Here is a 25,487-nt window from a genome sequence, read left to right as displayed (position 1 = left end):
TTATGAGCAGTAAAATACACCTTACTTTCTGATGTCCACATGGGACTGCGGTACTCTAACCCTAATATATGATGAGAGCATCCTGGTTGTGTGTATGACCTTTTTATCTCTTCCGCAGTCTAAGAGGGTTTTTGCCGTAACATCAACTGTGAAATCACCACACAGTCTACAGCATACAGCTATATAACAGACTAATATAAGTGCACAACACTGTAAATATGGAATACAAAGACCCATGCGGGTCCTTCTTTGTAAGAAATAGGATCCTAGATAACACCAGCAGTCAGTACAGGCGTGACTTCAAGCTCCTGGGTCTCCATGCAGAATATGTAACAGGGCTCCTCACCTATTGTGTGGCAGATGGGCCTTTAGATTACTCTCAAGAACCAGGGCCCAGGTACGACTGCTACCTCAGCACCTGTGGTGGTCATAGCTCACTTCTGGACATCTCACATCCAACTTTGTTTTTCTAGTTGCTTGCTCTATGGTATTTGGTATTGAGGTTTGCACTAGACCAGTCAGAGGGGCTTTTCATTGTGTGGAAAGGAGGCAATGAATAAGACCATGAAGTAATCACTTGCTCCACCGGCAGCTCCACTATCAGCTGGAGAATGAAAGCAATCACATAGCAATTCATCTCACTTAGGTTAGGCTAGTCCACAGCTCTGATCTGGTGGGCTGTTCCAGCAGAGAATGCAGGAAACCGGGCACTCATGCTGGAAAGCATCCAGATGCCATTATAGTCTATGGGCTCCCTCGGTGAACTGCAGTATCCTTCAACGCCAGACCCAGTAAACTGTGGGACACTGTTCTCTGCTGTATCAGCTTACCCGAGATGTTAACTTAGCCTTACACTTTTTGTGGACCATACATGATGGACCAATTCACTTCTATGAATACACAAAGAAAAAAAGGATACAGATGTCATCTGCGTGCTGTCCACATCCGTTTGTCCGTCCCACCACTCATAGAACATGTTCTATTCTTGTCCGTTTTACAGACAAGAATAGTCAGTTCTAGTAGAAAGGTGTGGAATGCAAAGGGCCGGTCAGGGGCGGACTGGCCATAGACTCTACAGAGAATTTTCCCGGTGGGGCGATGCCCGTAGGCCACCCGGGCTCTCCTCAATGCAGGGTACATACTAGTGGGGGAACTATAGTGGTCATTATTACAGGTCGTCCAGGCAGCATGCTGAAGGTCAGGCTTTAATTGTGTTTTTTACCCAATTCCACCCCATTTAGATTTTTTTTTCCCCCACTACATTGTATGCCATATTAAATGGTGGCATTAGAAAGTAAAATAAGCCCTCATACAGCTAAGTGAACAGAAAAATAAAAACGTTATGGCTCAAAGAAGATAGGGAAGAAGAATGAAAATGCAAAAACAAAAAAAGCTCCAATATCCTAGGGGTTAAATAAATGTGTAACCTGAATAGTGAACCAGTGAAATAAAATACATTGTAAAACATTTCAATTAGGCAGACAGATACACAAGACAGACAGACATACACACATCAGTCACTACTACACTGCACACTTAGGTTCTGGATGTCTACCATGCGGCACGTGTCTGTGCTCACTACTACAATAACGCACAGGGAAACTAAAGTTTGCCACCTACTGCCCAATAACATAATATAAGCAGTAATTTTTTATTGTTTTTGTGGTCGCTTAGAAATTTGTCAAACTGTAATCAGCCTTTACTTTGCAGTTCATTTCTTGAAAAATAACATTACTACGGTATTTAACACTTCGCTTTGTGTTGAGATCATCAGCTGGCTTGTTGTTTGCCATATGACACCAAATATACTATATAAAAACTATTTACCAACAATAAGCGGAGCCATTAGGGCACCTACAGCAGGACCACGACGCCATCCGAAATAAATGAAATTATGATTCAAATTAAAATCATGACACATGATAGATTTCCTCTTTCAAAAATCTCCCAGCCACAAGTACTTAGTCCCAGTTCATAGTTATTGAAAGCAAGGGGGGCATTTACCAAAGTGTGCACACCACTAATGAGGTGTAAAAAAGTCGCAAATTATGGTGCATGTAATATTTCTGCAATAATTTGCGACTGCTCATTTCTCTCGACAAAATAAGTGGGCGGGGCTTAGCAGAAGGGGCTCCCATGGTCCAACGGCTTTACTATTATTTATGTTAGAAACTGGCGTACGTGATAGTTCTGATCTACCCCAGGTCCTAGCTGGTGCAGATTTGAAACTCTGGTGCACGCACTGCCTGGAAATGCGCGAAATGTATTGGCTTCTACCAGTGGACTTTACACTAAACTGGCGTTGTAACACCAGCGTCACCATCTGACCTGATATAGGCCTCATGCACACGACCTTTCCGTTTTGTGCCTTCCGCAATTTGCGAAACAGGCGGCCCATTGTAGAAATGCCTATTCTTGTCTGCAAAACGGACAAGAATAGGACATTTATTTATTTTTTGCGGGGCTACGTAACAGAGCAACGGATGCGGACAACACATGGAGTGCTGTCCAAACCCTTTTGCGGCCTCTTTGAAGTGAATGGGTCCGTACCCGAGCCGCAAAAACTGCGGCTCGGATACGGACCAGAACAACGGTCGTGTGCATGAAGCCATAGACTGATACCCTTTAGCTATAAAACGGTGGGGTACATGGTATGTGCCTGTGTGTATGCTTTTTACACCATTTTGGTGTAAGAAGAAAATGTCCTAATGAGCCTAGCAAATTGCGCCAGATTTTTCAATGCCATATGTCATTTTGATAAATTTTTACTTGCAGTCTTCTGAATTGATTTAATCCATGATTGCACTGCTCAATTTTTTCGGACAGTGTAAACCTGCCTTGACACTGTAGCTCCACAGAGATTTACCGCAGTTTATTAGGTCACATGAATTACTAGTCAGTGGAAAGTTGACAGTTTATCATAGGGTGAACTCTGGTACATCTCCCCTAGTCTTCCAAACATCAGAGACCTATCTGCTCTCCTTACGTCCTTCCCATAATACCAGTGTTAAATAAGCCTGTATTAGACTCTGTATGCATTCCGTTTCCGTATTTCTGATTTTCCGTTTCGTTCAAAGATAGAACATGTCCTATTATTGCACGCAAATCACGTTCCTTGGCTCCATTCAATGGGGCCAGAAAAAACAAACAGAACGGATATGGAATGCATCCGTCTGGCCTCTTCCACAAGAAAACTTTTTTTCCGTTTACGTTCCCTTTTGTGCGTTCCGTATACGGACCGTATGTGGAAGCATTCATTTCAATAGATCCTCAAAAAAAATTTAAAAGGTACTCCGTATGCCTTCCGTTTCCGTATTTCCGTTCCGTTAAGAGATAGAACATGTCCTATTATTGTCCGCATAATGGACAACGATAGGACTGTTCTATCAGGGGCCAGCTGTTCCGTTCCGCAAAAAACTGAATGCACACGGACGTCATCCATATTTTTTGCAGATCCGTTTTTTGCGTACCGTAAAATACTAAAAAAGCCATACGGTCATGTGCAAGAGGCCTATGTCTTCCGTATCCATTCTGTTTTTGCGGAACCATCTATTGAAAATGTTGAGCCCAGCCCAATTTTTCTATGTAATTACTGTATAATGTATATGCCATGCTTCCGTTTCTGTTTGCGATCCATGAAAAACAAATGGAAAAGCGGAACAGCAAAACAGAACGGAAGCGGAACGGAAACACTACTGAAACAAAAAACTGAAACGGATCCGTTTAAAACACTGAAAAAGGCCTCTTTAACACGACCGTATGGCTTTTTCAGTGTTTTGCGGTTCGTTTTTCACGGATACGTTGTTCCATTTTTTGTTACCGTTGCGTCCGTTTCTGTTCCGTTTTTCCGTATGGCATATACAGTATACAGTAATTACATCGATATAATTGGGCTGGGCAGAACATTTTCAATAGATGGTTCCGCAAAAACGGAACGGATACGGAAGACACATGGATGCATTTCCTTATGTGTTCCTTTTTTTTGCGGACCCATTGACTTGAATGGAGCTACGGAACATGATTTGCGGGCAATAATTGGGCATGTTCTATCTTTCAACGGAACGGAAAAACGGAAACAGAATGCATACAGAGTACATTCCGTTTTTATTGCGGAACCATTGAAATGAATGCGGACCGTATACGAAAAACAAAAAACGGCCTGTAAATGGAAAAATAAAACGGTCGTGTGAAAGAGGCCAAAGCCATACGGTCGTGTGCAAGAGGCCTAACTCTATGTAATGCTATTCCTCTGTTAATCCTTCTACAAATGGATGAATAAATTGACAACTAGGTGCTACCATCTCCTACGTTAAAGGGGTGTATCACTACACAATCTGGCATTGTCAGCACTGACAGGATAATGTCAGGCTGTGCCCCAACTGGTAAAACCCAGCAGTAAATTTAGTCATAAACTTCTGAGAGGAATAACAAAGGAAATGGCAGTTATAAGAAAAGATGTTCTAGAATTGTTATTTCATACAGGGAATACAGGGATTTACAAAAATAGACATGCCAAATCATCAGGAGGACCTGTCACCTCTCCCGCTACTTGTGTTCCCCATGTAATTACAATTCTGGAGAATCATTTCTTATGACTATATTACGCCACTCTTCTCTTATTACTGCTCGAAGTTTATAAGTAAAGGTACAGAAAGGTGTTACCAGTTGGGGGTGTGACCCTGCACTGGCAGCACTGATTGGACAATGCTTGACTCTGCAGGGACACTCCCCCAACTGGTAACTCCCATATGTACCTTTATTCATAAACTTCTAACAGAAATAAGAGGAAAAAAAACGGCACAACATTGAGTCAGAAGAATAAATGTCATCTCATGTGGAATACAATTATTTACTAGAACAGACATGTCAGGAGAGGTGACAGGTCCTCTTTAAAAAGCACTGGACAATAAGATTAGTGTTGAGCAAAGGTTTGTAAAAATTCGATTCAGCTGCTTGCCGAATTTCACAAAGAAATTCACTTTGTGACGAATTGATGGCGCATTGCACCGTCCCCTGTCATTGAACCCCTCAGATGCTGCGTGCATCACTGATCGCAGAATCTGATATTAAAAATGAGGGCTTTTTAGGGGTTAGCCAGTGGGGAAAAAAAAAGAATACTCACCTAATCCATTTGAATGCGAAGGGGCCACCGTGGCCATCTTGTTTAAAGATCTCGCACAAAATATTGGGCGGTGTGTGGTGATGTTATACGTCAGCACGCACAAGATTATGCGTGGGATTATCAATTAAGATGGCCGCAGTGACCTCAAACAGATGAGGTGAGTACATATGTTTTTGTAATTTTTTGTTTTTTTTACACCATTTCAGAAACAATAGATTCCTTACCATGAAGCACAAGGAAATTTGACTTCACGGCGAATCAAATTTTCTCTGAAATTCGGTTCGAGGTCCACTTCGGATACTTTCGATTCGCTCAATCCTAAATACGATATACTGCAGAATACCTAAAACTCAGCAGGGAAGACTTATGGAAATGTCTGAAGGAAAAACTGTCTTTTTTGCCTATAACAACCTCATGGTTTGCAAAAACTGCAAAGGGTTTGACCTAATCTGATGGTTCGAGATGGTTATGTCAGAACTTTTGAATATTAGAATATAATACATAAATATATAAATAATATAATAGAATCCATCATATATATATATATATATATATATATATATATATACACACACACACACACACACACACAGTACAGACCAAAAGTTTGGACACACCTTCTCATTCAAAGAGTTTTCTTTATTTTCACGACTATGAAAATTGTAGATTCACACTGAAGGCATCAAAACTATGAATTAACACATGTGGAATTATATACATAACAAAAAAGTGTGAAACTGAAAATATGTCATATTCTAGGTGCTTCAAAGTAGCCACCTTTTGCTTTGATTACTGCTTTGCACATTCTCCAACAGTCTCAAAGGAGTTCCCAGAGATGCTTAGCACTTGTTGGCCCTTTTGCCTTCACTCTGTGGTCCAGCTCACCCCAAACCATCTCGATTGGGTTCAGGTCCGGTGACTGTGGAGGCCAGGGCATCTGGCGCAGCACCCCATCACTCTCCTTCATGGTCAAATAGCCCTTACACAGCCTGGAGGTGTGTTTGGGGTCATTGTCCTGTTGAAAAATAAATGATCCAACTAAACGCAAACGGATGGAATAGCATGCCGCTGAAAGATGCTGTGGTAGCCATGCTGGTTCAGTATGCCTTCAATTTTGAGTAAATCCCCAACAGTGTCACCAGCAAAGCACCACCACACCATCACACCTCCTCCTCCATGCTTCACGGTGGGAACCAGGCATGTAGAGTCCATCCGTTCCACCTTTTCTGCGTCACACAAAGACACGGTGGTTGGAACCAAAGATCTCAAATTTGGACTCATCAGACCAAAGCTCAGATTTCCACTGGTCTAATGTCCATTCCTTGTGTTCTTTAGCCCAAACAAGTCTCTTCTGCTTGTTGCCTGTCCTTAGCAGTGGTTTCCTAGCAGATATTCTACCATGAGGGCCTGATTCACACAGTCTCCTCTTAACAGTTGTTCTAGAGATGTGTCTGCTGCTAGAACTCTGTGTGGCATTGACCTGGTCTCTAATCTGAGCTGCTGTTAACCTGCGATTTCTGAGGCTGGAGACTCGGATGAACTTATCCTCCGCAGCAGAGGTGACTCTTGGTCTTCCTTTCCTGGGACGGTCCGCATGTGAGCCAGTTTCTTTGTAGCGCTTGATGGTTTTTGTGACTGCACTTGGGGACACTTTCAAAGTTTTCCCAATTTTTCGGACTGACTGACCTTCATTTCTTAAAGTAATGATGGCCACTCATTTTTCTTTACTTAGCTGCTTTTTTCTTGCCATAATACAAATTCTAACAGTCTATTCAGTAGGACATCCACAACGCAACTGATGGTCCGAACCCCATTTATAAGGCAAGAAATCCCACTTATTAAACCTGACAGGGCACACCTGTGAAGTGAAAACCATTTCAGCTGACTACCTCTTAAAGCTCATCAAGAGAATGCCAAGAGTGTGCAAAGCAGTAATCAAAGCAAAAGGTGGCTACTTTGAAGAACCTAGAATATGACATTTTCAGTTGTTTCACACTTTTTTGTTATGTATATAATTCCACATGTGTTAATTCATAGTTTTGATGCCTTCAGTGTGAATCTACTATTTTCATAGTCATGAAAATAAAGAAAACTCTTTGAATGAGAAGGTGTGTCCAAACTTTTGGTCTGTACTGTATAGATATATACATATATATATATATATATATATATATATATATATATATATATATATATATTGTGGCAATGTGAACATTGAGGTGTTGTTTCCCCAGGTTCCAGTCCAGGACTTAGGGCATGCTCATGTCCAGGGATCCTATTTAATCCTGCTACTGGATCCTGGGTGTGTCTCACTCTGGAGAGTGTGCAGACAGAGGCCTGGTGAGGCTCTGTCAGTGTGGTCTCAGCTAGGCAAGGCTGAGGGGCCACGAGGCTATGCAATAGCCTGGACTTTGGGGGACTCAGCGACACCCGGGAACAAGCATTAAAAGGTCAGAGTCAGAAGGACTGCTAGACCACAACCCCCTCCAAAGGTACTGCATTTGTTACAGCCTGAGGGCTGGTGGACTGTATGTCTGGGGTAAGCCGCACCTGGTTCCATGTGGGAACGCTATCATATAGCCGAGTTAGGGATAAGATGTATATTATGTTTAGGTAGAGCCCAGATGGGCAGGCTTTTGTTTTATGCCATGTTGTGTATGAAGAGTGTAAAATAAATTGCACTGTTTGGACCTGAAACCCAGTGGTTATGAAGATCATTTTGAGAATGACCCCCGAATAAGAGGCGGTCCCTTACAATATATATATATATATATATATATATATATATATATATATATATATATATATATATATATATTTTTTTTTAGGGCTGCACGATAAATCGAAAAAACAATCGAATCGCGATAATCAGCAAATGCGATATGGCGATTTGGCCGACCCGAAAATGCCGCGATTATATATAAAGGGGCCCTGCGCACATAACTGCCTTTTGCATGTAAAGTGTTTTACTAGTGTGTGTGTGGGTGAAACAATCTCTCTCCTAACAGGTCCGGTGTTCCGTGAAAAGTTGGTACCTGTAAAAAGTTGGTACCCTCGTCACTTCCGGTAGTGACGTAGAGGCATCGGAAGGCTCAGAAGGAGGTGTGTCGCCGAGCTCGCCACCTCAGTGGCTGAAAAGGTGTGTTAGCGCCTGCGCAAAACTAACTATGGTACCAACATTTCACGGGGCGGTAGGTTAGATTTATGGCCCACGCGCATGCGCCGGGAGCCGGGAGCCTAAGCAGAGAGTGTAGGCAAAAATTATGGACCAGTGCGCACGCGCGAGTTGGGTACCAAAATTTCACGGCCAGTGCAGGTTAGATTTATGGCCCATCGCGCATGCGCCGGGAGCCTCAGCAGAGTTGGGGTAGGCAAAAATTACGGGCGCTCGGAACACCGGCCTCTGTACTCACTATGAATGCAATGTGCGGCAGCGAGCTGGCTGGCCGGCGCGTGACTGACGTCACTTAGTAACGCTCCTCCCACTTCAGGAAGCAGGAGCGTTACTAAGTGACGTCAGTTACGCGCCGGCAGGCCAGCTCGCTGCAGTGCATTGCATTCATAGTGAGTACAGAGGCCGGACCTGTTAGGAGAGAGATTGTTTCACCCATACACACACTAGTAAAACACTTTACATGCAAAAGGCAGTTATGTGCCCAGTTTAGGACACATGAGGGGGACCAGCATAAGATGCTATATGTCTTAAGCTGGCCCCCCTCATGGCCCTATGTGTCCTCCACACATCCCCTATAACAGTGCCATCCACAGGTCCCCCATAACAGCGCCCTCCACAGATCCCCCATATAACAGCGCCCTCCACAGATCCCCCATACAACAGCGCCCTCCACAGATCCCCCATACAACAGCGCCCTCCACAGATCCCCCATACAACAGCGCCCTCCACAGATCCCCCATACAACAGCGCCCTCCACAGATCCCCCATACAACAGCGTCCTCCACAGATCCCCCATATAACAGCGTCCTCCACAGATCCCCCATATAACAGCGTCCTCCACTGATCCCCCATATAACAGCGTCCTCCACTGATCCCCCATATAACAGCGTCCTCCACAGATCCCCCATATAACAGCGTCCTCCACAGATCCCCCATATAACAGCGTCCTCCACAGATCCCCCATATAACAGCGTCTTCCACTGATCCCCCATATAACAGCGTCTTCCACTGATCCCCCATATAACAGCGTCCTCCACTGATCCCCCATATAACAGCGTCCTCCACTGATCCCCCATATAACAGCGTCCTCCACTGATCCCCCATATAACAGCGTCCTCCACTGATCCCCCATATAACAGCGTCCTCCACTGATCCCCCATATAACAGCGTCCTCCACTGATCCCCCATATAACAGCGTCCTCCACTGATCCCCCATATAACAGCGTCCTCCACTGATCCCCCATATAACAGCGTCCTCCACTGATCCCCCATATAACAGCGTCCTCCACTGATCCCCCATATAACAGCGTCCTCCACTGATCCCCCATATAACAGCGTCCTCCACTGATCCCCCATATAACAGCGTCCTCCACTGATCCCCCATATAACAGCGTCCTCCACTGATCCCCCATATAACAGCGTCCTCCACTGATCCCCCATATAACAGCGTCCTCCACTGATCCCCCATATAACAGCGTCCTCCACTGATCCCCCATATAACAGCGTCCTCCACTGATCCCCCATATAACAGCGTCCTCCACTGATCCCCCATATAACAGCGTCCTCCACTGATCCCCCATATAACAGCGTCCTCCACTGATCCCCCATATAACAGCGTCCTCCACTGATCCCCCATATAACAGCGTCCTCCACTGATCCCCCATATAACAGCGTCCTCCACTGATCCCCCATATAACAGCGTCCTCCACTGATCCCCCATATAACAGCGTCATCCACAGACCCCCCATATAACAGCACCCTCCACAGATCCCCCACAACACAGCGTCCTCCACAGATCCTCCATATAACAGCACCCTCCACAGATCCCCCATATAACAGCGTCCTCCACAGATCCCCCATATAACAGCATCCTCCACAGATCCCCCATATAACAGCGTCCTCCACAGATCCCCCATATAACAGCGTCCTCCACAGATCCCCCATATAACAGCGTCCTCCACAGATCCCCCATATAACAGCGTCCTCCACAGATCCCCCATATAACAGCGTCCTCCACAGATCCCCCATATAACAGCATCCTCCACTGATCCCCCATATAACAGCATCCTCCACAGATCCCCCATATAACAGCGTCCTCCACAGATCCCCCATATAACAGCGTCCTCCACAGATCCCCCATATAACAGCGTCCTCCACAGATCCCCCATATAACAGCGTCCTCCACATATCCCCCATATAACAGCGTCCTCCTCAGATCCCCCATATAACAGTGTCCTCCACAGATCCCCCATATAACAGCGTCCTCCACAGATCCCCCACAACACAGCGTCCTCCACAGATCCCCCACAACACAGCGTCCTCCACAGATCCCCCACAACACAGCGTCCTCCACAGATCCCCCACAACACAGCGTCATCCACAGATCCCCCACAACTCAGAGTCATCCACAGATCCCCCATAACTATGTCATACCCAGCCACGTCAGCGGCTCATATGGGAAAATCCAAGCAAATAGACCTCTAGCACAATTCCTTTAAAATATCGCATCGCATATCGTTATCGCAATTTTTAGGGCCCTACTCGCAATCGCACAAAATTCCCATATCGTGCAGCCCTAATATATATATATATATATATATATATATATATTAAAAAGGAAACAAATGCCGGCACCGGAAAAGGCTATGTGGGTGCTATGTCCAGGGATGTAGCTGCTTACCCCATATAATACAGATGAAAAACGGACAGCACTCCAGGTAAAAAGTAGTGGTGTTTATTCACCCATGTGGATGGCAACGACTTGTATGAGCTGAAACGTTGCCATCCACATGGGTGAATAAACACCACTACTTTTACCTGGAGTGCTGTCCGTTTTTCATCTGTGTATATATGTATGTATATATATATGCCTCCTGCACACGACCGTATGGCTTTTTCAGTGTTTTGCAGTCCGTTTTTCACAGATCCATTGTTCCGTTTTCTGTTTCCGTTCCGTTTTTCCGTATAGCATATACAGTAATTACATAGATAAAATTAGGCTGGGCATAACATTTTCAATAGATGGTTCCGAATAAAACAGAAACGGAAACGGAAGACATACGGATGCATTTCCGTATGTGTTCCATTTTTTTGCGGACCCAATGACTTGAATGGAGCCACGGAACGTGATTTGCGGGCAATAATAGGACATGTTCTATCTTAAAACGGAACGGAAAAACGGAAATACGGAAACGGAATGCATACGGAGTACATTCCTTTTTTTTGCAGAACCATTGAAATGAATGGTTCCGTATAAAGAACATATATACGGAACGCAAAAAACGGCCAGTAAATGTGGAAAAAAACGGTCGTGTGCAGGAGGCCAAAACCTGTTATGTTTTGATATTCTGGTATCCGTGCTGAATGTCAGCCATTGTGTCCAGGTTTTCAAAAGAGGATAGAAGGTAAATTCAAGTCTCTTGAACTGAATACTTAATTCTAGTTAGGTATCTCTGTAAGGCCTCATGCACACGACCGTTTGTGGTCAGCAAATTGCGGATCCACAAAGCACGGATGGCGTTCGACACGGACAGCCATTGATATAACTGCCTATTCTTGTCCGCAAAACGGACAAGAATAGGAAATGCTATAGTTTTTTGGCAGGGCCACAGAACGGTGCAACGAATGCGGACAGCACACGGAGTGCTGTCCGCATCTTTTGCGGCCCCATTAAAGTGAATGGGTCCGCATCTGAGCTGCAAAAACGGCAGCTCGGATGCGGACCCAAACAACGGCCGTGTGCATGAGGCCTTAAGAGAAGGGAGATTAAAAGGTATTATCCAAGCCTCGGTCAAAACAAAGGAGTAAGAAAATGGTGTTTGCAGGCTCCACAGAAAACTATACATAGACTTAAAAGCAAGGAAATGTCCAAAGGTCATTTTTTCCTTTAAATGCATAGAGAAAGAATCATATGCATTACAATGTCAGATGTTATCTTGTAGATGCTTAGGTTATAGAAATAAGATGGAAATGTAATCATAAAAATTATCATCGAGTTTACTTATGTTTTAGCATAAAGTAAGGTTAATATGGTTATCGGTTTATGTGGTCTTAGTGTGAGGAAGACTGATGAGTGAATGGTTTTAAAAAATCTCCTCTAATGGTGTGAACAATGGTTTAACACATTAAGCAGACTTGTCGTAAAGGACAATGACTGAGCAACACTTACGGTATGTTTATTCCCAAGCAGACATGGACAATGCAATGAATAGAGTAGGACTTCGAATTGTGTGACTAGAGTGAAGTTAACATAAGTGTACATATAATTGTTTGGTAAGAGACAACATTCTATTGTATCCCTTTGGACCAGTCAAAGTCCTGACTGGTAAATTAGATGAGCAGTAAAAATACTAATTAATTCCAAAATTTACTCATAGACCTCCAGTGCCATCTAGTGGTAGAGTAAAGTAAGATATGAATTGTGAAATAGGTGGGAGGGGGTCACAACTGATGTCACTAATTATTGATTAACCTGACCAAGGGGGATAAAAAGGCAGCATAAGCTGATTGGGGGGGGGGGGGGGGGGTCGTCACGTCATAAGATCATCCAAGGAATAACCACCACAGTCAGGAGACTAAGAGAGGAGGGAATAGGACCTGACCATACTACATTCCTGAACCTTGACCCTGATTTCTTCGAGGCAGATTCTGGGTATGGTATAAAATTTCCTTCTGGATTTTAGGAAATTAATTAATTATATCTATATATTACATCAATTATATCCTGTGTTTAGGCTCTAGATTAATTTGGGATCATTGTACCTGCAGCCTCAATGGTGCCATTTTGATCTAGGGAGATAAATAGATACATTTTATGTATATATCGTTGTATCATCTCCAAATATATGATTTCAGTTCTAGTCATATATGGTTGAATCTATATTTATACATCTATGTAAGGAAATATGATGAAGATCTGATACATCTGTGGCTGGCAGAAATCAAGTGTTCAGTTAAGGAATGGTCTCCTTGGGCCATTAGTAAGATATCTCATTATATTATTGATTAGAGGCATATTCTTTAGGTTATTTGGTGTTTCTTAGTTGCATATCATTAGGGTTGTTTTTTATTGCTACCAATTTTATAATTGAATATTATTGGATTGTAACCCATTTTTATATTATATTGATTATTTTGCACTGAATTATTATTAATAAATATATATATTTTATTTGCAACTGGGTTCTTTTTGTCTTCAATTCAACCCAGATCGCTCTGGTGAGCTTGTTGTTTATGAGAACAAATTGGAATCTCCTCTATTATAGATCCTAATTTGTTTACATAAATAATATAGACTGTTAATCAGAGCAGTATAAATATTCTGATAGTTACAAGGTTGCCCATAATTTACTTCTCATATGGATATATTGAAGGTTTGTTGCAGTCATACCCCAGTTCACATGCAATCAAACTTCACTGTAGCCCTCTGGCCCCCGTGTCTACTGAGGAAGATCAATTATTATAATTAGTCAATGGTTTTGTCACCTCTTTAGTTTTGGCAGTTTTAGGTTTGAGCTCCTCAAGCTCCTCAGTGACGCCTGTTCTTATCATAGGTTGTTGTGACCATCGCATTTACATGACTTGGCCTGAAGCTTCCGACTTTTAGGCTACTTTCACACTAGCGTTTTGGCTTTCTGGATCAATTTTGCCCTAATGCATTCTTAATAAAAAAGGATCTGCTCAGAAGGCATCAGTTTGCCTCCGTTCAGTCACCATTACGCTCTGGAGGCGGACACCAAGATGCTACCTGCAGCATTTTTCTGTCTGTCCTGGGATGCAGAGCGAGACGGATCCGTCCTAACACACAATGTAAGTCAATGGGGATGGATCAGTTTTCTCTGACACATCCGTCTTGGCTATATAAGACATAATACAACCGGATCCGTTCATAAAGGGTGCATGAGGTTGTATTATTGTAACGGAAGTGTTTTTGCAGATCCATGACGCATCCGCAAAAAACGCTAGTGTGAAAGTAGCCTTATATGTGCAAAAGAAAAACTCAACTATAAACTTACTGAGGCTGAGACACGATCATCTGTGGCTTCTGCTTCAGTGCTAGTGTCACTTGTCCTTGAGTAGCTTCAGGAGAGGCTTGTACCTTCTTTGGTGTTGACTGCGGAGCTGCCTGTTGAGGAATGGGCCGCAGTGGAGGGGCTGGAGCTCCTGCACCCTGAGTCTCTGTACTTGTAGAAGATTTGTCTTGGGTCACCTTCTCTTCACAAACTTTTCCTTTAGTTCCAGGTTTGCACACACAAAGATGTGGACGAAGGCACATTCCACCATTTTGACATGGCGGAGTACAATTTGCTGTAGAAGAAAAGTGCACAATCATGAGACTGAAAACCGCAAAGATGAACAGATTATTTAAAAGTGGAACATCTAATTCTTTATGACAGGACATGTACTGTGCAATATATTTAAAGAGTATTACAGCTTAAAAAAAAAAAAAAAAAAAAGAAACAAAACTGCTGACAGACTCCCTATAAAGGCAATCTGTCAGCAGTTTTGACTATCCAGTACAAACATACCTACCTAGCATTTATTATCAGGATTAGTGTGATAGGTCATCAATATCAGATCGACGAGGAGCTCAGCTGTTTGAAGAGACTGAAGCGCTGCCTTCTCTTTACCGCTTACCTGCTCGTCGGGGCAACTGCAGTGGTGAGCTCATGCAATTACTACTCTGCTCTATCCTATTCACTTTCTCTTCAACTGGCTAATTGGCAAGGGTGCTGGGAGTCAACCCCCTGTCAATCCGATATTGATGACCTATCCAGAGGATAGATAAAAAACTGTTGTGACGCGTTTCGCCTCGTGAGGTGAGCCTTTCTCTGTTTTTTTTTTTTAGAAAGGGTCACCTCAGGAGCCGAAACGCGTCACAACTGTTTTTTATGTGACCAATAAAGAAAAGATATTGCATCCAGTGAGTGCCAGTCTTATCTTGCATAAACGTATATGGGAGGCCGACCCGGGACACGTGCACCACGCCACCGAGAATACGGAGTGCCGACTGTACTTTGATTGGATCTATCCTGAGGATAGGTCACCAGTATAAAAAACATGGACAACCCCTTTAAGTGCACTGAACTGCTTCACAGTCCCTCCCATCTGCTCTGAGTGACATTTGTAGTGGTCTCCTGTTTGGATGATACAGCTGTCAGGGGAGGAGCTGTAATGCAGCGCAACTCAGAAAGCAGAGAGTGACTCCCAATAAAGCTCCTCCTCCGTTGCACTCAAGGAGCACAACATGGCAGAATAAAAGTTCATATTCACACATATTCAAAAAAAGTTCCACTATTCTGCCAGCCTGTAGGTACTGCTGTAAGCAGTTTTGCAATGTCAAAACTGATGACAGTCCTTTTAAAATTAGTAGTAAAGAACTGACATAATTGCTATTAGTCCTACATAGAGCGGTAGGAGACACACAGACACAAATTAAGGTAGTAACTGCTCCAAATCATAATACAGATAGCCCCCAATTTACAAAGCACCATCAGCAAGATCAAAGTAAATCTGCTAAGTAAATATTACCTTGCTGCTTTACAAATACATATTTCTTTTTTTATCGGTAAGTAGGGGAGATTTATCAAAACTGGTGCAACAGAAAACTGGCTTATTTGCCCCTAGCAACCAATCAGATCCCACCTGTTATTTTCCAAAGAAGCTCTGAAAAATAAAAGGTGGAATCTGATTGGTTTCTATGGGGAACTAAGCCAGTTTTCTTTTACACCAGTTTTGATAAATCTCCCCTACTTACCTATAAAAAAAGAAATATGTATTTGTAAAGCAGCAAGGTAATATTTACTTAGCAGATTTACTTTGATCTTGCTGATGGTGCTTTGTAAATTGGGGGCTATCTGTATTATGATTTGGAGCAGTTACTACCTTAATTTTTGTCTGTGTGTCTCCTACCGCTATATGTAGGACATTTTTTTACGACATTTTTGATAAATCTCTCCCAGTATGTCTACAATATGCAAAGGGTCAAAGATCAGAATGTGTTTTCCAGAAGTGTGGACAGACATAAGTAGCATTCTCCTTTCAACCTGTGCAATAGCCATAAAGACAACAAACAATGAAAATACTGAAGTATGGGAGGATGACGCCACAGTCTATGTGCACAACCGTGCCTTGCAGACATGGGATCTCATGCTACATCACAACGGCACAAAATGAAAATGAACAACCGTGGTAAAAAAACATTTAGACTGGAGAATGGGGTTCATTATTGCTAATGCACCGTGATATAAACTACAATATAAATTAAAAAGAAAACGCCTCCATGTGTGTAAAATCAGTACAGTAAGGACTCCGAGCAGTCCATGGCCACTATACAATGCATTTGTACACATCTGTAATAAGTCGACTGTTCCATAAGAGAAAAGTCAGAAGGCCTTCACATGGGGCCTGCAGGCATACCAAGTAATGCGTGCATCCACCAAACATGATTGTCTACTATGGAGGACCACCTTGTGCCTTGAAAACTACAAAGACATATAACCACAGATGCTTTGTTGCTTGTGTGTGTAGAGGATAACGCATTACTGGGAATTTTCTGAACTTGGTCTTGCTAAATTTGGGGTTTGGGGTCTCAGTATTAAGCAGGGGATGGGCAAAGCAAGAAGTCGGTGAGGTGCACCTTCTGTCAATAGCTGCAAAACTCAGAATCTGACTGATGGGCGTTGTTTTGATACAGCCTTGTAACATTCAGCCATTTTAAAACTTTATGTGGTGTTAAAAGGGGTTGTGCAGTAGCGTAGCACTGATAACCTGTCCTCAAGATAGGTCATCAATATCAGATCGGAGAGAGTCAGACTCCTGGCACCCCGATCAGCTGTTTCAAGGGGTCACGGCACTCATACGAGCGCACGTTCATCTTAAAAATTATCTGCGCGCGTTCTCCTTTACAGTGGAGAAATGAAACGAGCAGTTGCAATTACCCTGCACTGCGGCAACAAAGGAGACAGCACAGAAGAGGAATTGCGAAGAGGAAGCAGCACTGGCATGAGTGCCATGATCCCTTCAAACAGCTGATCGGCAGGGGTGGCGGGAGTTGGACCCCCACCAATCTGATATTGATGATAAACCTTTAGGGCAGGTCACCAATGCTATGCCACTGTGTCTGACCTGACTATTTTAGGTTCTTGTCTTCCCTTGTACTTCCATCGTGTCACTCAATAAGATGAACAGTGGCATGCAAAAGTTTAGGGACCCCTAGCTGAAATTACTGTTACTGTGAAGGTAAAGATGAAATGATCTCCAAAAGGCATGAACATGAAACATTCCTTTTGTATTTTAAAGAAAAACATGCTTTCATTTTCATCTTTTACATTTTCAAAGTAACAAAAAAGGAAAAGGGCCTAAGCAAAACATTGGGCATCCAGCATGGTAAAGGGTTTCTATCACCAGAAATACTGTTATGTAGCCTCTAGGTGCTATGTGGGCGTATAATCAGCACCTAGAGGCTCCGTCCACTCACGATTTATCCCGCCCAGGTCCAGTGTTGTGCCCGCCCCTCTCCTCTTGATTGATGCCACTGTTCCCAGCATCGTTGGCGAAATCCCGCGCCTGCACTGTTCACTTCGGTCTTCGGCGCAAGCGCAGTGAGTGAAGGCCGCTCTCCTGATGCCGGCTTCCTCACTGTGACGTAGTTGACGCAGGCGCACTGAGGAAGCCGGCACCAGGATCGCATCATTCACTCACTGCGCCTGCGCCGAAGACAGATGTGAACGGCGCAGGCGCGGGATTTCGCCAACGATGCAGGGAACAGTGGCATCAATCAAGAGGAGTGGGGCGGGCACAACACTGGACCTGGGCGGAATACAGGGTGAGTGGACGGAGCCTCTAGGTGCTGATTTTACGCCCACATAGCACCTAGAGGCTCATTAACATATAATAAAAGTGCTTTTTTAACAAAAACGGCTGCAGGGACTAACGTTAGAAACATACTGTTATGTAGTGCTAACATTAGCGCATCTCTATGTCAGTCAGCTACATAACAGTATTTCTGGTGATAGAAACCCTTTAATAGCTAGTAACACCCCTTTGGCAAGTATCACAGCTTGTGAATGCTTTTTGTAGCCAGCCAAAAGTCTTTCAACTCTTGTTTGAAGGATTTTCATCCATTCTTCCTTGCAAAAGTCTTCCAATTCTGTGAGATTCCCAGGCCGTCTTGCGTGCACTGCTCTTTTTAGGTAAATCCACAGATTTTCAATGATGTTCAGATCAGAGGACTGTGAGGGCCATGGTAAAATCTGCACATTGTGCCTTTTGAGGTAGGTCTAGGGTTTCTTAGGTGTAATTAAGATCATTATCCATTTGTAGAAGCCATCCTTTTTCCAACCGGCTTTTTTTACAATTGGTTTTATGTTTGCTTCCAGACTTTGCTGGAATTTCATTGAATCCATTCTTGTCCCTACCTGTGAAATGTTCCCAGTGCCATTGGCTGCAACACAACCCCAAACCATGATTGATCCACCCCTGTTCTCAATGGTTGGAGATGTGTTCTTTTCATGAAATTCTGTGCCCTTTTTTTTCTACAAACATCATTTTGTTCTTTGTGGCCAAAGAGTTCTCTTAACCTCGTCGGTCCACAGTTTACTAAATGCATCAGGCTTGTTTAGATGTTGCTTTACCAACTTCTGATTCAGAATTTTGTGGTGAGGACGTAGGAGAGGTTTTCTTCTGATGACTCTTCCACGGAAGCCATATTTAAGCAGGTATTGCTGAACAGAAGAAAAATGTACCACAACTCCAGTCTGCTAAATCTTCCTGAAGGTCTTTTGCCGTCAATCAGGTGTTCTGATTTGCCTTTCTAGCAATCCACGAGCAGCTGTGTCTGAAATTTATCTTGGTCTTCCAGACCTTCTATTGACCTCCATTGTTCCTGTTAACAGCCATTTCTTAATTAAATTTCAAACTGAGGAAATGGCAACCAGAAAACGCTTTGCTATCTTCTTATAGCCTTCTCCTGCTTTGTGGGCCTCAACCATTTTCATTTTCAGAGTGTTCGGCAGCTGCTAGATGAATAACCCTTGGCTGCTGTTTTTTGGAACAAGGTTAGAGGAGTCTGGATATTTATAAAACTTTGAAATTCACATCACCTGGCCTTTCCTAATGAAGATTGTGAACAAACCTTAACCCTAACAGGCTATTTAAGGTCTGAGACCTCGGTCAAAGTTATCCGAGCGCTCAAATCTCCTTAGGTTCCTATACTTTTAAAAAGGTACTGATTTCCCTTTTTCACTCTAAAATTGTACACAACCAAAATAATACACCAATAGTGCTTAAAATGTTGAAAAGTGTGTTTCATCTTTAGCTATATGCCTTTTGGAGATCATTTCATCTTCAACTTGCTTACCTGTTCACAGAAACAGTAATTTTGATCAGGGGTTCCCAGACTTTTACATGCCACTGTATAATTTCATCTGTTCACATAAACAACTGATTTATGAAAAAAAAAGACAGGTATGCTTCAAATCCACACCATCAAGGATGCTGCAAATAAGGAATAAAAACAATCACAGAAACCCACTAAAGCCTCCAAAAGCTTAAATTTTACTTAGAGTAGTTGACCTAAAAAGTGCAGCGATCAGCAACATTCACCACTTTGCACGTCACCGACAGGTTCATCTCAGGACTCTTTTACATAGTAGTAGACAGAAAAACACAGATTTTGCAATCCTAACTTCTATCTGAGAGCCAATGTGAGTATGGTATAAAAACACGAGTCTCTCTACATGGCAGGTGTCCTGTTGTTGTACTGCTTCCCAGAATTACAATGTTCCACTACACTGAAGAGCTATTGAGTTAGCCACATAACCATGCAGGCACCTTCCTCTGAAGTGATTTGAAAGAATAATATGGAGCAACGTGAGACAACATCATGAGAAAAACTCGACTCATTGCTGGTGTGAAATCTCTTCTCACACTTGGGTACAATATTCAGTGAAGTAAAACCATCATTTCCTGCAAGATGTAGTGTGTGGTCTAAACCACAGGGCATAAATTATTATTATATCATTCTACAAAGCTGTCACTTAAAAGTTTATGGCATGTAGAAGTCATTAGCTGTTAAAATATAAAAAGACTAATCAATTCCAAATGTACGCTAAACTCAATATATGGTGGGCTGTATGAACCATATAGGAAGCCAGGAGATGGATCATTTTATTTATATTACTCTCTCTTTTCACTTTTCTTTTCATGATAAACTAAGTTGGTCTGGAGTGCAAGGAATAAACATAATGGGGGGGCAACTGCTAAATTAAAGTACAGCTTTAGCCTATATGCACACGAACGTGGTTTGGTTCTGCATCCGAGGAGCATTGCTTGCGGCTCGGGTGCGGACCCATTCACTTCACTGGGGCCGCAAAAGATGCGGAAATCAAATGCAGTCACCGGGAGCAGGCAGTTCCGAGAACAGCCCGATGAAGGCCCCCGGTGGCTGTTCTCGGAACTGCCTGCTCCTGGTGACTGCATTTGATTTCAGACCGGCTCCCGGCACAGGCACAACTAAGGGCTTACCTGTGCATCACCGGACGGCTGAGTCTACCATACTAAAGATAGCAGCCCGCATATGTTCACTGGCGAACACTGCGAGCTGACAATCACTGCCCAGGAGGAAGCATAAGAGTTTAATAACAGTCCATGTGTCGATCGCGTCTCCCAGACTGCTTCATAGTGTTTTATCGGATCATGGGTCTATTGTATTATATTCACATCATCATGTGAGTACACAGCACATTAGACTCGGAATCTGATAAGAACTGCCTGCATTATAAAACACGATGAAGCAGTCAGTTTGGGTCAAAGTTGCTGCAGTTGGCCCAGGAGATGTGGCTAACACATGGACAGTATTTACCAGACCAGGGCAGGACCTGTGCAGCCTAACGAATGTAAGATTAGTTATGCCATTTTTTTGGTGCACGTTACACCTGGCAAACAGACCGGACGAAAGACAAAATTGACCCCAATAAATGGGGGCATGAGACCACAATAAATTTGGCGTATGCAAATTAGATCAAGACTGGTGTTAGATAAAGTCCCTTCACTCTAGGGGGATGTCATTCAATATGCAAGGAGAATTCCAAAATCATCTGTTTCAAAACCTCAAAAACTTTCCAGTCCGAGCACAAGGCTTACATCACAGATGTCACCAGCATAGCCTCAAGCTACAGTTGCAAATCCCCAAAAAGGTTGAGACCTTCAGGTTTTATTGGCAATCCATGGGTTGGGTAAAAAGCTTGCTGAAACTTTACAGAGGCTCAATATAGGATCCCTTGATTATACTGGCAATATCTCTAGGAGCTGGTACTGCAGGAGAGATATTACCACTAACATCAGGATGGCACAAACAGGTTCATAGATTCCTTGTGAAGTGGTGTGTGTACATACTGAACGTTTCCTGAAGATTCAAGAACCAAACATCTGTGGAGTCTTGTATATTGAATATTTACAGTGCAGAAAATTGATATTTTATATATCTAAAAGGAAAATGTCCACTGATGTGAGGTCTAATAAAATGATAAAAAAAATAATATGGTAATGTAGCCCTCTTGCCATTCATATCTCTATGATGGGGAGAGTACTGCTGAAGCAGATCCAATGATGGTGGAAGGTTTTCCACCTCTTGTACATGCATGCTTTCTATAATCACATTCTTATAAATCACCCATGGCAGCTCTCAGTCTCGCGTATCTCCACCATACAGCAAGTGTTGATATTTCCTATCAACCCACCAAGGCCTGACCCCTGAAAGTAATTTTCTTCAGGCTCCTCTATGGGTCATCATGCGGCAACCAGGCTTTAGTCGAAACAACTGGGTTTGAAAGCTATGCATCTCCTTTTGTGTTCTTGGGCTAGTTCCAGGGTGGAGTTGCTCAGTCAAACCTCTCTGTTCTTGTTTTTGGAGCGCTTTTTGTTATTAATAGATAAAAAAGTTTCATCCAAGTACAACATCACATTTCAAACATTTTTCCATGTATAAAGAAATTGAGTTTCCTCAATTTTCAGAAGACAAAAAAGACAAACATTTTCTGCACCTGGCAGCATATCTTCATAGATCCACAATTTATGGGTTCTTGACAGTATATTTAAAGAATGTCATAGGGGTTGGACCTCGTAGTAGAACATATTACCTGTACCGTACACAGGATAGGTGATAAGTATCCATGGTCATGCATTGGTGCTATTAGTGCATTAAAGGGGTTTTCCAGACTGCTAATATTGATTACCTATTCTCAGGATAAGTCATTACTAGCCAATCGGTGAGGGTCAGACATCCCCAACCTTACTACAGCGCTGTAACTATCACTGTGAATAGAACAGGAAGCTTTGTTCAAAGTGTAGTGGTCGTGCCGGGTTACTGCAGCTCAGCTACCATTCAGTTCAATGGAAACTGAGCTGCAGTTACATGGCATGACCACTACGCTTTGAATAGAGCTGTGGTTCCCTCACTATTCACAGGCTACAGGGAACAGCTGATCAGTGGGCGTGCAGACTGTCAGACCACCAATGATTGGATATTAATGACTGGTCCTAAGGATAGGTCATCAATATTGTGAGCCTGGAAAAGCTCCTAGTAATCAGCCAGTTCTGGTAGTGCAATAGAAAATGAACAGAGAGGCAATGCAGAGTTTACAGTCACGGTCATAATGCGTTAACTAGATGGGATAACTCACCAAGTGTGTGTAAACTTTGCTGCATCTGTACCTCCTTTCACTCAACCCTGTAACTCTGCTGCATCTGTATCTCCTTTCACTCCACCCTATAACTGTTCTACATCTGTTTATCCTTTCACTCCACCCTGTAACTCTGCTACATCTGTATCTCCTTTCACTCCACCCTGTAACTCTGCTGCATCTGTATCTCCTTTCACTCCACCCTGTAACTGTGCTACATCTGTATCTCCTTTCACTCCACCCTGTAACTCTGCTGCATCTGTACCTCCTTTCACTCCACCCTGTAACTCTGCTGCATCTGTATCTCCTTTCACTCCACCCTGTAACTCTGCTACATCTGTATCTCCTTTCACTCCACCCTGTAACTCTGCTGCATCTGTATCTCCTTTCACTCCACCCTGTAACTGTGCTACATCTGTATCTCCTTTCACTCCACCCTGTAACTCTGCTGCATCTGTACCTCCTTTCACTCCACCCTGTAACTCTGCTGCATCTGTATCTCCTTTCACTCCACCCTGTAACTCTGCTGCATCTGTATCTCCTTTCACTCCACCCTGTACTTTTGATCAGTAGGGTCCCAGCAGTTAAACCCTGTGGGTAGGTGACACATTCTTATGGACAGACAATCCCTTTAATTGTCCACTAAACCGGACAGAAATGTGTCCTGTTTAATTGTGTCCTTAGATATGTCTTCTGCATGTAATGATGCCCTCTTTTCCCCATGGTTAAAGGTATTCCGGGATTTTTTTTTTTTTACCTATCTATTGCATACCATAAGTGATGCTAGAATAGTAGATGTCCCACTAATAAAATCCACCATCTGTCAACTCCACCATCACTGCACAAGGAGAAGTTTTAAAGGAGCAACAGTCAAGCATGCACATACAAACCCTATAGCAGTAACAAACAGCTGTTCAAGGCGTGATAGGACCCTTTCTAACATTTATCATGCAATGTAGTCGTTTTAATCAGACTGTTATTTTCCCATCAAAAATACAGGAACCCCTAACAGTAAGAGAAAAGTGGAAGAGTAAACACAGTCTCAAAGGGGTTTTAAGGGTCTACTATGGTGAAGGTCTATCCTTAGGACAGTGAAGTAGGAAGATGGTCGGCACTCGACTCTGGGGTGCGTGCCGGCGCGGGAAGGAGAGAGCTCCAGAGAACAATACAACAAATTCCCAGCATTAGACTCGGTGAGAACGCTCGTTCTTTTCAATTCATATGCTTTTTATTATTCCAATAGGTATATCCAACAAAAGAAGGTTGGCGAAGCTGACGAAGGCTGGACGGGCTGAAACGCGTCCTTTTCTTTTGTTGGATATACCTATTAGAATTATAAAAAGCATATGAATTGAATAGAACGAGCGTCCGCTGGGAATTTGTTGTATTATCCTCAGGACAGGGCATTAAGATTGGCATTAGACTGGTGAGGTCCAACTCCTGGCACTCCTACTGATCAGCTAATGTGTTCCAGTGAGCACCACATTTCCTATGTTTACCAGACACAGCTCTGTACTCGTATTGCCAAGAAAAGCAGCTCAGTCCCTTTAAATTGAAAGGGACTGAGCAGCAATATCAGGCACAGCCAGTACAATATGTGTGAAGCTGGCCTTACCAAGAAATGAGCAGGAATGGTACTTGCTGATCTTCCATTCAGCTGATCGTGGGGGCACCAAGAGATGAACTCCAGAAGATATGGTAGTCTTGAATCACCCTTTTAAATGCTCTTGCTCTTATTTTCTGTTTGCCAAATTCTAAATTCATAAAGTTACATGTACAATAAAGAAATCAGCACCTCAGTGACTGAGCACCTCAGTTTTAGACTGAACAACCATGTTCTCCACAGACTGTGGCCTGACATGGAAAAAGAATATATATGTCATAAACATGGGAAAGGACATGTACGTGACACCAGTACATACTAAATGGTAAAACACTGGGTAATACTGACATGGAAAAGGACCTAGGAATTTTAGTGAACAGCAAACTAAGCTGCAGAAACCAATGTCAGGCAGCTGGTGCCAAGGCCAATAAGATAATGAGTTGCATCAAAAGGGGCATAGATGCCCATGATGAGAACATAGTCTTACTACTTTACAAATCACTAGTCAGACCACAAATGGAGTACTGTGTACAGTTCTGGGCTCCACTGAACAAGGCAGACTGTCACAACCAGACAGCTGAGAAGCTCTGACAGAAGCCTTTCAGAACCTCCTCCTTGAGTTTTCTTTGTTCTGGTGTTCAGTTCCTCATCTCGTTAGCCTCTCTCAGCTGTCATGTAGTTGGACTGATTGCTTCCCTTTAAATTCCTCCCCATAATGCATTACTGGGCGGCTTATACTTCTTCCTGGAGTGTGTGTGCGCATGCTGATCCTATTTCCCAGTCTGCTACTAAGTTAAGTGCTGTACATTTATCTGTTATTTTCTGTTTGCTGGATCCCAGGTGACCCTGACTCCCTCCGTGTCTGGTGTAGGGAGCCAGTGGTCGTGTCCCCTCACTATTGTAGGG

The 25,487-nt window shown here is 43.1% G+C and overlaps 1 protein-coding gene across 2 annotated transcripts in view; it reads right to left on the bottom strand.

Moving 5' to 3' along the window:
- The window catches only part of LTBP1 (latent transforming growth factor beta binding protein 1), a 365,237-nt gene that overhangs the window by 281,481 nt on the left and 58,269 nt on the right, over positions 1 to 25,487 (bottom strand). For both annotated transcript variants that reach the window (XM_044292462.1, XM_044292464.1), the window contains exon 3: positions 14,312 to 14,603. In XM_044292462.1, the coding sequence (XP_044148397.1) occupies positions 14,312 to 14,603 (292 nt within the window). The remainder of the gene's footprint in view (positions 1 to 14,311; positions 14,604 to 25,487) is intronic.

The sequence above is a fragment of the Bufo gargarizans genome, chromosome 4 (genome assembly GCF_014858855.1).
Source record: "Bufo gargarizans isolate SCDJY-AF-19 chromosome 4, ASM1485885v1, whole genome shotgun sequence".
NCBI classification, from domain to species: Eukaryota; Metazoa; Chordata; class Amphibia; order Anura; family Bufonidae; genus Bufo; species Bufo gargarizans.
The sequence above is the reverse complement of the archived record's forward strand: the minus strand, read 5'-3'. Positions and strand labels throughout refer to the sequence as shown.